Below are 11789 nucleotides of genomic sequence, written 5' to 3'. Positions count from 1 at the left end.
GGCGGGGCCGTGATGCGGGCGACCCCGCCCACTCGGCCCCGCCCCGCAGCCCTGGGACGCGGACACGCCGTGGCTGCCCGCAGGATGCGCCGGCGCAGCCCGCCCCTCTCTGGCCCCTGCTCCCGGCTCACACACACCCCACCCCAGGCGCACTGATCACGTGTCTGCTGTGTGCCCGGCACCGTCCGCCCTGAGGACACAGTGGGGACAACGCATGCAGGCCCTTCCTTCTGGGCTCGTTGGGGAGAGGCCCCAAACAGGTCGCAGAAAAACACCAATGATTGTGCAGGATTTGGGGGGCCAGGCAGAGACGAGGGGGCGAGCGTCCATTGGCAGAGGGCGGGCATGAGCTCTACATGTTTGTGTTTGCGGAGCTGAAAGGAAGTGGTGGGCTTGGAACCCGGTGGGTGGGGTCCTAAGGTCACAGGAGAAGGTGGTGGGGGTCACGGCAAGCGGGGTACCTTCTCGGAACCAAACTCCACAGACGCGAGGCTTGGAGCCCTGGGGGCACCTGGTGGGCCTCACCGTATGTAGAGGGTACAGAGCACCCCAAAGGGGAGAAATGGGGCCCAGAGTCCACCTGAGTCCTGCCCCACAGCACGGCTGAGCCTGGCCCATCCAGGCCCGGAAGGAAGACTGAGGACATCTGGACGAGGTGCTCCGAAGTGCTTGCGGCTGGGGTGAGGGTGGGGCGGCCCCCGTGCTGGAGGGCAGCAAGACAAGAGGGGGAGTCGGCTGCTCGGACCGGGGCTGGGGCGCAGGGATCACCCCGGAGGGCAGGTCCACATGACTTGCAGGGACTTAGAGCACTGGGTGTCGGGTAGGTCTCAGGTTTGAGCAAGGGGGTGCCCTTCACTGAGCAGGGGCCGGTGGGATGACGTGTTGGGCTTGGGAAAGGGAGTCTGAGTTGCCAAGTGGGGGTGGGGCTCTGAGGAGAGCTTGGTGCTGGGGGCCGGCACTTGACGTCACGGGTGTAGATGAGCTGCCCTGCACACACATGCACACACGAAACACACGCCTTGCACAGACGCTGCGTGACACTCGAGACCCATGCTCAGAGTGTGGCACGTGCTCCTCACATCACAGAGGACTCCGCACCCAAAGAGACCACGCCTATCACAACCTCATCCCTCCTGTCTGGGAGTCCGGCCCCCCACCAGCCAGGCGATCGCCAGCCCCCCTCGGTCCCAGGAAGAGGGTCGCAGAGCCTAGGCAGCTCTGGGGTCCGCAGATACTCACTCTCCCCCGTCATCACCCCCTGCGTGTACCTCTTGGGCAGCATCCCCGTGTACCCGTAGAAGCTGGATTGCTGCACTTGAGAGAGAGAGAGAGAAGTAACCATGAGACACCACTTATCACCTGTTTGCTTGGAACAGAATTCAGAAGTTTGAGAACACTGTTGGCAAGGGTTGCTGGGAAAAGACATTAACACCACTGGGGGCAGAGGGACCTTGTCCAATCCCCTCGCGGGGTGGGGTGGAAACAGCACCACCCCCTGCATAGCACAGTCCTGCCTTCGACGTCCCCGCCCCGGGGCTGGCCAGACTCCCCAACCTCCTCTGGTCATTGACACCCAAGCAGAAATGACACGCGTCACTCCTGGACCAGGTAGGAAAAGCCCACATGGTCTTCTGGTCTGTCTTTCCCCAGGGGCGGCCACAGAAGAGGCCATGTGTTACAGACGGGGAGCCACCGGCAGTCCGAGTGAGTGTGGAAATAACCCCACCGACACGCTGGATGTGCAGCAAGGGCCAGAAATAAGGCCGGTTCTGAGAAGCCACTGAGATCTCTGGGCTCGTTTGTTACCACAGCATAACGTCTCATCCTGACCAACAAGACAGAAGTGCAGCGGTATCTGGGGAAAATGAAAATGTACTGGCTCAAGCCCTGCGGTCTAGTGACTCCACGCCTGGAAGTAAACCCTGGAGCAGGGCTGGCAAACTAGCATCTCCTTCCTGGTGGGGTTATCAGCATTTTTTTTTTTAATGAAATAGAACAGAGCAGACCTGAGTACAAAGACTGGATTGAGAATATTATTTCACAGAGCCTTGATTTCATTTATAAACACACACACACACATACACACGCACACATGTGTGCCGGGTCATAATGTGAAATGTATCTCTTTCTGGAAGTCATGATCAACAGAACAATTGGCCTGGACCTTTGCAAACATCATTGCCACAGAAGACAGAGAAAGGCTGAGGACCTTTCAGATTAAAGGAGACTAAAGATGTGACCAGTGATGTAACGTGTGACCCTGGGCTGGGTCCTGGGTCAGAAAAACCAAACGCTGTACAGGACATTACCGCGACAAACAGTGAAATGATTATGGCTTGTAGATCTGATGATAGTATTGTATCAATGTTAAATGTCCCAATTTTGGCAATTGTAAATGTGGTTCTAGAAGAGATGTTTTAGGTTTAGCTGTTAAACACCCTGAACTGTTACCATTTAGGCAAAGAAGCATGATGATGTCTGCAAGTAATTCCCAAACGGTTTAAGGACAAAACATACATTTTCTATTTATATATATTTAGGGGAAATTTCATATAATACATATACTTTAGAAGGTGGAGGAGGGGGACTTCCCTGGTGGTCCAGTGGTTAAGACTCCGCGCTCCCAGTGCAGGGGGCCCGGCTTCGATCCCTGTTCAGGGAACTAGATCCCACATGCCGCGACTAAAGCTCCCACACTCGGCAGCGAAGATCCTGCGTGCCGCAACTAAGACCCAGCGCAGCCAAATAAATAAATACATATTTTTAAAAAAGATTCTTATTAAAAAAAAAAAAGAAGTTGGGGGCGGGGGGGGGAACAGAGAAAGCCAGCGAAGGAAAGAAAGCACATGCGGCAAAATGTCAACAATCGGTGAATCTAGGTGAAAGGTACATGGGAACTCATTATATTATTCTTAACTTTCCATAGGTTTGAAACAGTTTCAAAATAAAAAGTTAAAAAAAAAATTTGAAAGCTACCGCCCAAGAGAAACACAGTGACACGGTGACATGGGCAGGAGAGGTTGTGAAGCCCGGTTTATACCTGAGAAAACCAGGGAACTGCCTCCATGTCCACATGGCATGTGGGCATGTGGACATGTGTGTGGAGTGTGTGCTCTGACTCTGTGTGTGACCAGCGCACGCAGCCCTTTGGGTTTGCAGCGTGCGTGCATGTGTGAAAGCAGACTCGCCCATGTGCACGTGGAAACGTGCCGGCACTGAGTCTGGCTCACCCGGTATTAACATGCCCCCAGCACACGAACAGGGCCGGTGGGACGGCCCGCAGTGGGCACCCAGGGGCTCAGCCCACCCCGGCCCCTGGCCCTACCTGTGCAGCCGAAGGCCACGGTGCCCACCGCAGCCAGGTTGATGGCATAAGCCTGGTCCCGAGAGAAGAGCTGCAGCCACACGTCGCAGATGCTGATGAACAGGAGGGGGCCCAAGGCTAAGAGGTAGCCTGTGTGGGGAGAGGCCAGAGAGGTGGCACTCGATGGTGGGCTGGGGGAGCCCCCTCATCCCCCAACATGGAGCCAGGTCTGAGGTGCCCTCTCTCTGCCTTTCCCCTTAATACTGGGAGGGCGGGGACATCTTAGAGCTCTAGGAGGGGCACCCAGAAGGCTTCCTGGAGGAGGCGCCTCGAGCTGTGTTTTGAAGCTGAATGTTACCATGGAGACAAATGGGAGAGGAAGAGCAGGGAAGAGCAAGGGCCCCGGGACACACGTGGGGTGCACAGCAGCCTCGCCAGGCGCAGGCATCATGCCAGCACGTGTTACACGCACATGGGCCTGACACTGTTTTCATAGTTGAACCCCATGACGTTCCTAGGAGGTGCGCCCATCTTACAGACGAGGAGAGTGAGGCGCACGCAGGGAATGGAGGGCATGCGACGGCCAGGTGTGAGGGCCGGGAGCCGGGTGGGCAGCGGGCGGCGCACCCGCGGTGATCCTCGTGTGCAGGCTCAGCCTCTCCACCAGCGCGTTGTTCAGGAGCACAGCCACCAGCGCCACCAGGATGTAGGTGAGGCTCATGTCAAACACAATCGAGGTCCCTGGTGGGGGGCAGGGTAACAGGGGTTCAGGGGAGCCCCACCCTCTGCACCTGCCCCCGCCAGGCACTGCTTCCTCCCTCTGCCCCAAAGGGGCTGACAGCCCAGAGAGGGTGAGTGGCTGCCCTTGGGGTCACACAGCAATTCACAGCCGAGCTAGGGTTTGAATAAAACGGGCTCCCCAAGTGGGGTCCCGCCCAAGGGGTTTCTGGAGGGTGGCAGGCCTGAGCCACGTGTGCAGGGCCGCATGCGATGGCAGGACGCGACTGTGGGGGACCCACCTGGGTACTTGTGGTGCAGGTAGTCCACGTCGGTGATGAAGCTATTGTACGGCAGCAGGAAGCCCACGCCAGCCAGGAGCGTTGCAAAGTAGACGGCGCGGTAGCGGTCGTCAGGCACCGGCTCCTCTGCCCGCAAACCCAGACGCCAGGTGAGACGCGGACCAGCCCATTCGCGGCCGCGACCACCACATCGGGGCCACAGTCCACCACGGCACCCCCATCACGACCACCATAGCCACAGCCACTCCGGCTGCCACCCGAACCACAGACACGGCCTCCCACCATGCATCTGTCACTGCCACCAGAAGCACTGCCACCTTAGCTACCATCACCATGGCCACTCTCGCCATATCCAAGCCACCAAGGCCATCATGACCGTGGCTACTCTCCATCACTATGGCCACAGCTGCCCACGCCACCACCATCATGGCCATTATCAAAAGTCACCAAACACCATGGCCACTGTCACCATCGTACCCACCATCATGACCACCATCACCATACCCACGGTCCATCATCACTGTGGCCACTGCCACTGTATCCAGCAGCATCACGGCTGCCGTCACCCTGGCCACCATCCATCCCCATCACAGCTGCTACATCACAGCCGTTATCATCACCTTACAGCCACTGTAACCATGGTCACCGTCACCGTGGCCGCTCTCCACCTTCACGGCCCCAGCTGCCCCAGTCATCATAGTCATGGCTGCCAGACATACAACCACCAATACCACGCCAGTGCAGCCATCACCACAGCCACTGGCCGTTACAAAGAGGCTGCTGCCACCGTGACTCTCACCATCATGGCCACGGAAGCAGCTGGCTGGAGAGAACAGTGAAACGGCCTTTTGGAGACTCAGCTCTGGGACCAGCTGGGTGGCCAGACCTGGTGGGGCTGAGGCAGTGTCCTCTGGGAGGCCACCGATGCTCTAAACCAGCGTCCAGTATACAGGGCTGATTCTCCTACAGTTAGTGTTCACACATCCAGGAACCACGGGCAGAAGTGCGGGTGGGACCACCCACTACGCCCCTTAGAGCTTCACCAGCAAAATGTTTGCTTCCCACCCCCAGGACTTGAGGCTCCGCTGGGCCAGAGGGCTTTGCTCCAAAGGGAGGAACGGTTCCCCCCCGAGACACAGTGATCCTGCAGGGAGCAGGGTGGCCGCTCTGGCTGTGGGGACAGATCCTGACCGTCATCACTGGGAAGTCAGGTTGCTCCCGTGTGGGAGTGAGAGAGTAGGTCCGCGAGACAGGAGATTCCTCACGGCCTCTCTCAGCACGTGCAATCCCTGGGACACAGTCAATGGAAAACGATACCAACCCAAGTCCAGCAGGACTGCTAGTGATCCAGAGCTTTCAAGAATGAAGGCTGGGGGAATTCCCTGCTGGTCCAGCGGTTACGAGTTGGCACTCTCACTGCTGGGGCCCCAGGTTTGATCCCTGGTCGGGGAACTAAAATTCCATAAGCCACATGGCGCGGCCAAGAAAAAAAAAAATAATGAAGCTTGGGTCACCCACCGGGCAAAGAACCATGACCAGTTAAGATACTTGTGGTGGGCAAATGGAATATGGGATGGGCGGTGGGAGAAGGTAGTTATGAATACGGTGGGCAAATGGAATATGGGATGGGTGGTGGGAGAAGGTAGTTAGAATACCAGCTACAATCATGGGACTAGTCACAGACATGAGAACTGATACTGTTATGAGTATTGCTTCCTTTTTTTGATATGAATATGTGTGTGTATGTATTAATCAAATGCTTTTATTTTATTCACTTTCTCACCCCCGTATCATCTAACGTAAGATGTGTTCGTAACAGTTAACCCTGTATCTCAGTATTGACGTTTGGGGGATCAAAGGAGAAGTGCGAACATCAACGCACAAGGACTTTGCGTCCTTTGGGGAAAGGGTTAGTGTGTTTTTGTTCATATGGGGGTCCGTTACGTCCTGGTAGGTGGGGGGTTGACTGTTAGTGTCTTTCTCTGGAGACTAAGTATGGTGTAGGGAGCTGTGTATAGGAGGCAAGCTGGTAAGGGGTAGACTGTAATGGTCAGTTTGTAGGTCAACTTGGAGGCGGAACCACAGTCCTGTTGTTCAATCAAACACCGACCGAGGTGCTGCTGTGAAAAGATTTTTCTTTCACAGAAAAATCACACAAAGGCCCTCCTTAGTTACTTTAAGTTTGATCAAAAGGGAGTTTACCCTGGGTGGGCCTGACCTAATCAGGTAAGACCCTGAGGCCTTCCCAGAACTCAGGGACCCCAAACGGCTCGTGCCCCTGGGATTCCAGCCTGCTTGTCATCTTCTGTCCTGACCACCTGCCTGATGGACTTCAGACTGGCTTGGCCAGCCTCCTCTTCAGCCAGCCAATGTCCTGTAATAAATGCATATGGATATCTATACATCTACATCTGTATTGCATCTTTAACTCTCTTTCTAGCTCTGTCTCCTGCTGGCTCTGGTAGAACCCTGGCTGATGCAGCCACTGTCACCATAGCCATTACAGCTAAAATCACCACTGCCCTGGTCACCATGGCCACCATCCAATTCTATGGCCATGGCAACGTGGCATCCACTACCTGGCCAGGAGAAGCCTGGGGATGGGCCCCGAGCTGACTCTGTCCATACACACGGGTGCAGGGAGATTATCCCAACCCAACATGGGTCTCAGCCCGCAGAACCTCCACTCCCCATCTGCAAAGAGAGGGGATGGAAGCTGAGAGTAAGTCTCCATGCCGGAGCCTGAAGTGGTCCTAGTATAACCTGTAGCCAGCCCCCAAATGAGCTATCACTTGCAGGGGGGCCTCCTGAGCGCCGGGAAACGTCTTAAGCCACATTTTGTGGATCCAGTTGCAAGCATGTTAGGGTGGCCCCAGGATCATTCCCCTTTTCCAGATGAAGAAACTGAGGCCCAGAGAACAGTGACTTACCCAAGGTCCCTGAGTGGACAGAGACAGGAGCTGGAGTTGAACCCAAATCTGCCTAACTCCAGACCTGCACACTGCCCACTCTGCAAGTCTGATCTCACAGGCAGCTGGACTATTTCCTCCATGTAGGGAACCTGAGGCTGCGAAAGGTTGAGGCACTTGCCCTAGGACACACAGATACGTGGAAAACCGGATATTTCTTTCTTGGGGGTTTTTCTTGGGCTGTGCTGTGCAGCTTGTGGGATCTTAGTTCCCTGACCAGGGATTGAACCTGGACCCTCGGCAGTGAAAGTGCGGAGTCCTAACCACTGGACCACCAGGGAAGTCCTCAAAACTGGGGTGTTTGAACCTCACATCAATCCTCTTTTCGGACACTTTCCCATCTCCACTGAAGTGAGGCATGGCTTGCTCTGACCCAAGAATGCAGCCAACGCCATATGCGTCAGTCGCAGACAGAAGTTTACATACAGGTCAGTGCCTGGTTCACCCTGTGCCCTCCCACCTCCTCAGCGGTCGTGGAAACCCACGTTAAGATGGAGCCTTCCCCGGGCACCCGGCATTAGTGAAGGCACTGGGCCGGTGGGCTCGTTTGTTACCACGGCAGATCTCATCCATCCTGACCGACGCTGCCTCCCGGGCTCAGTGACCCCCCCACAAGGTTCCCCATCCCGGGAAAGGCTCCCACAGCCGTCCCTGCTTTGGGGCAGACGCGCACCCTGGCCGCACCCTCACTCACCAGAGTCCGTGAAAATCGGGATGCCCCTGGCCCTACTGCCCTGGGCCTGGGCTACCCCGGCCGCCACCTCCTCCAGCGGGCCGCTGTCGAAGCTCATCACCACGCTCCTGTGCGGCGTGCTCGCCACGCTGGGCTCCTGGAGGTGCTGGCTGCCCACCGAGCCCATGGCAGCCCTGCTGCGGGGAAAGCAGATGACGCAGGCTGGGGAGGCCAGGAGGGGATCCCTGCCCCACTGCCACGCGGCCAAGCCTGCACCCCCGGGGGACCACCGTCTCTATCCACCCCACCCACCTTGAAACAGCACGCAGGGGCACACAAACCTGAACGGACGAGCGACGTCCTGTGACTTGTGTCTTACGATGCTCCCTGGCTGCAGCGGAGAGCAAGGCTGGAGGCCCGCGTGAGGGCGGCGGCAGCGGGCACAGAGGAGAGAAAGAGACGGGGGGAGAAATATTCTGAACACTTGTGTGCCAGCACCGTGCTCGAGCGTCCCACGAGCCATCTCCCTCTGGGAGGGGGTTCCGACATTCACTCATCTGACAGCCGATGTTAGAGCGTGAACTTCCCGCCGGCCCACCACCCCGATCTCACAGGCAGTAAGCGCTGGGGCCTGAACCCGGACCCAGGCCTGTGGGACCGTGAGCCACCACGGCCCACCGTTCTGGGGCCGACCACGTGGGGGAGCAGGAAGTCCTCCCTTTGTTCTTCCTCCGTTTCTCTTGCCTCAGCTCAAAGCTGTAGCCCTTATCTTTGGAGGAAAGGAAGGAGCCGATTGATCCTCGAGGGAGTAACACCCCCATTGTGTAGGTGACCCTGTGGGTGTTGGGGGGTCTAGTTCTTTCCCTGAAACATTGATCAGTTTGTTTTTCTGACAACTTTTTTTTTTTTTTTTTTTTTGGTACACGGGCCTCTCACTGCCGTGGCCTCTCCCGTTGCGGAACACAGGCTCCGGACGCTCAGGCTCAGCGGCCATGGCTCATGGGCCCAGCCGCTCCGCAGCATGTGGTATCCTCCTGGGCCGGGGCACGAACCCGCGCCCCCTGCATCGTCAAGGCAGACTCTCAACCACTGCGCCACCAGGGAAGCCCTCTGACAACTTTTATTAATTTATCTGATTGCCAAAAGGATACACATTCCCTGTAGAGAATTCGAGACAAAGATGGGACACGGAAGCACTGGGTACTGAGCGTAGCACTTCCGCTTCCTGGGCCGCCCCGAGCACGTATGGGGGAACCCACGGAAGAAGCCGGGAGACAGACCGCTTCCCGAGGGATCCCACGTGCCCGGCGCTACTCCGAGTCTCTCTGAGGATGGCGCCGGCCACGCCCAGCTCCCCCACCTCTGCTTGTCCCATCTAACGTCCTTCCTGCCTCAGTTTACCTGCTCCCCAGCCTCCAGACGGGTGTGCCGACCAGTTACGGAGTGCCTCCCCTGGGCTCCCCCCTTCCTTGCTCCCCACAGAGTTTTAGTGGGGGTCTGAGGGGCTGGAACCATCCCTGATTCCAGGTGGGCCCTGGGGACTGGGTAAATTCTGCTCTTGCCATCCGGGGGTGACCCGGCTTGATGCGCACCCAGGAGCAGCAGAGAGGAGGGTTGCAGGCTTCTCCTTCCGGGGCCTGGGAAGCCAGGCGTGAACCCCTCTGGTCTCGGTGCTCTTCCTGTTGCCCCCAGCCCCAGGCCTCCTGCCACATCTGGAGCTGGGGGGGCCGAACAAGACACAGGACAGAGCTTGGCCTGGGTTTGAATGACTGTGGCCTTAGGCAGGACCCTGCACTGGAGGCTTGGACACCCTCGGTCCCCAGCCACCCAGCGTCCTGGGTGGGGCCGGGGAAGGGGCCAGCGGCAGAGCGGCGGTCTACAACAACGGACACTCCTCCCTCCAGCCCTGGAGGTTGTGCACCCCCGACCCCCTGGGCCGTGTTCCCCACAGAGACGCGGCGGCGCCCCAAACCTGCCGGGCCTCCCCGCTGAGGTCTCTGCCCCGCCCAGAGGCCACGCCCCCCGGGAAGGCGGACGTGTTCCGCGACAAGCCAGGAGGCCGCCCAACTGCTCCCTCCCGCTCAGCGGGTGAGGCGGGCAGCTGCCACCCACAGGGCCCCCCTCAGCCACTGTCCCCACGTGCTCCTGCAGTCCGCCTCCCGGGAGGTGCTCTGGCTCCCGCTGCGGCGGCCCCATGACCCCTGATACCACCTTCCAAGGTGGCAGGGCAGGGGGTGCCCCGAGGCTGCCCCACCTCTCCTGGGCTGCAGGCCTCAACCCGCCCCTCCAGAACACCCCCTCCAACTCCACGCCCGCAGCCCAGAGCCCCAGCTCTCCCCCCATCCGCCCCTCCTCCTCCCGGGTCCCCCTTTAATGAAAATTTATGGACAGACAGGTCAGGGATCTTCTCCTGACCCCAGCAGTCCTGAAGGCCCGGCTCATGCCCCCACTTTGCAGAAAGAGAAACTGAGGCACAGAGAGCCAGGCTTCTATTGGGAGCCCCGCCAGGCCGACCACCTTTGGCTCCCCCCATTTCAGAGGCAACTGAGTGGACAAGGGTTCTAACTGTGCCCCAGGGCACTGTGAAGACGCTGGGTGTCTGAACCCCAAGGCCAGGATGACCCCTCTCAGGGGTTGCGCTCCAGCCGGAGGGCACAAGGGAGCCTGAATTCCATCTGGGAAGCCAGCCTGTTAGCTCTCCTCGAGCCTCGGGCTCCTCACGAGCCCCAAGCCCTGGCTGGCTGGGCGCCCTTGGCTGGTCCTGGCCCCCTGTGTCTGGGCCAGCTTATGAGCTCTGCTGTTCTTTCCCCAGCCAAGCTTTCTGGACTGGCCCAACTCCTCCCTGTTGGCTCTGCCCACAGGAAAGTGGGTTTCAAGACCCTGGGGCCACCCGCTTCCTGGAGCCCGGGGAGGATGCATGAATGCACTGGCCACAGGAGCTGGCTGGCTCCTAGGGTGCCCAGCCCCAGGCCCTGGCCCCTGGCCTTGGTGCTGCAGCTCCCCCACCCACAGGCTCTTTCTGCGAGACCAGCCCCGTCGGCAACCAAGTTGGTTCCCAGGCCTGCGCTCCCAGGCGAAGGGCAGACCCCAGGACCACCCGGAGGCGACCGCTGGGCGCAGGCCACACCTCTTCCAGCCCTATCCCAAGAGCTGGGAGGGGACCGGCAGGGGGAAGGGGTGAGGGGGCGCGGCGGAGGTTCCAGGAGGGAACTCGGGATGGAAGGACGCTTAGGGTGTGCCCGGGGACGCAGAGGCGCCTGGCCCTGAGCAGGGCCTGGAGCCGCCGGCCACTCTCCCCCTTTCCCGGGTCTGGGTCCTGCGCTCGCAGATGGGCTGGTGGGGGGCTGGTCCGGTCCAGATGCTGGATAGGGTGGGGGTGGGAGCCCGCTCATTCCGGGATAGGGGTGGGAAGGTGGGGGACTCGGGGTCCCCGGGGTCACGTGCCCCCATCCCTGGACTCGGCGGCCGGAGCCGGCGCGGAGCCGGGCCGCGCGCGCCTCAGACAAAGGCTCCGACAGGTCCCCGCGCCTCAGCCGGTCCGCCCCCCGCCCACCGCCCGCCTCCGCCGCGGTGACCGCTTACCTCGGCCCGGTCGGGTCCTGGGGTCCTCCAAGCTCCCAGCCCCGCCCGCGCCCAACGCCCCCGCGCCGGGACCCCCGGGCGCCCGCGCCCCGCAACGCTGCGCCCCGCTCCCCGCACCGCTCCTCGGGCCGAGCGCGGCCGGCGTCCTCCGCGGGTCCCGGGTCGGCCGGCCCCGGCGTCGGCGACCGCGTCCGGGGGGCGCAGCGGCAGCGGCTGCGGCGAGCACGGCGGGGACTCCCGCG

At 59.8% G+C, this 11789-nt stretch overlaps 2 protein-coding genes and 1 non-coding gene across 11 annotated transcripts in view; 1 reads left to right on the top strand and 2 right to left on the bottom strand.

Annotated features, from left to right (window-relative positions):
- Positions 1-2764, top strand: part of TNRC18 (trinucleotide repeat containing 18) — a 107042-nt gene extending 104278 nt beyond the window's left edge. Inside the window, exon 32 of the transcript XR_012325952.1 lies at positions 1651-2764. The gene's annotated coding sequence lies outside the window, so the exon portion shown is untranslated. The remainder of the gene's footprint in view (positions 1-1650) is intronic.
- The window catches only part of SLC29A4 (solute carrier family 29 member 4), a 26602-nt gene extending 14813 nt beyond the window's left edge, over positions 1-11789 (bottom strand). The window contains exons 1-8 of one of the 9 annotated variants that reach the window (XM_033840001.2): positions 11548-11789; positions 8307-8374; positions 7987-8162; positions 4324-4449; positions 3932-4045; positions 3326-3454; positions 1240-1314; positions 581-703 (exon numbers count right to left, since the gene is read on the bottom strand). In XM_033840001.2, the coding sequence (XP_033695892.1) occupies positions 581-703; positions 1240-1314; positions 3326-3454; positions 3932-4045; positions 4324-4449; positions 7987-8152 (733 nt within the window). In that variant the 5' untranslated portion in view covers positions 8153-8162; positions 8307-8374; positions 11548-11789. Of the gene's footprint in view, positions 1-580; positions 704-1239; positions 1315-3325; positions 3455-3840; positions 4046-4323; positions 4450-7986; positions 8163-8306; positions 10221-11547 lie in introns of those variants that run through there. The other 8 variants (XM_033840000.2, XM_073791853.1, XM_033839995.2 and 5 more) reach the window with 8 other exon arrangements.
- Positions 7501-7573, bottom strand: TRNAE-UUC (transfer RNA glutamic acid (anticodon UUC)). Its single transcript has one exon. It is a non-coding gene; the product is annotated as a tRNA-Glu (tRNA).

Source organism: Tursiops truncatus, chromosome 15 (assembly GCF_011762595.2).
Source record: "Tursiops truncatus isolate mTurTru1 chromosome 15, mTurTru1.mat.Y, whole genome shotgun sequence".
NCBI classification, from domain to species: Eukaryota; Metazoa; Chordata; class Mammalia; order Artiodactyla; family Delphinidae; genus Tursiops; species Tursiops truncatus.
This window is presented reverse-complemented; position numbering and strand designations above follow the sequence as displayed.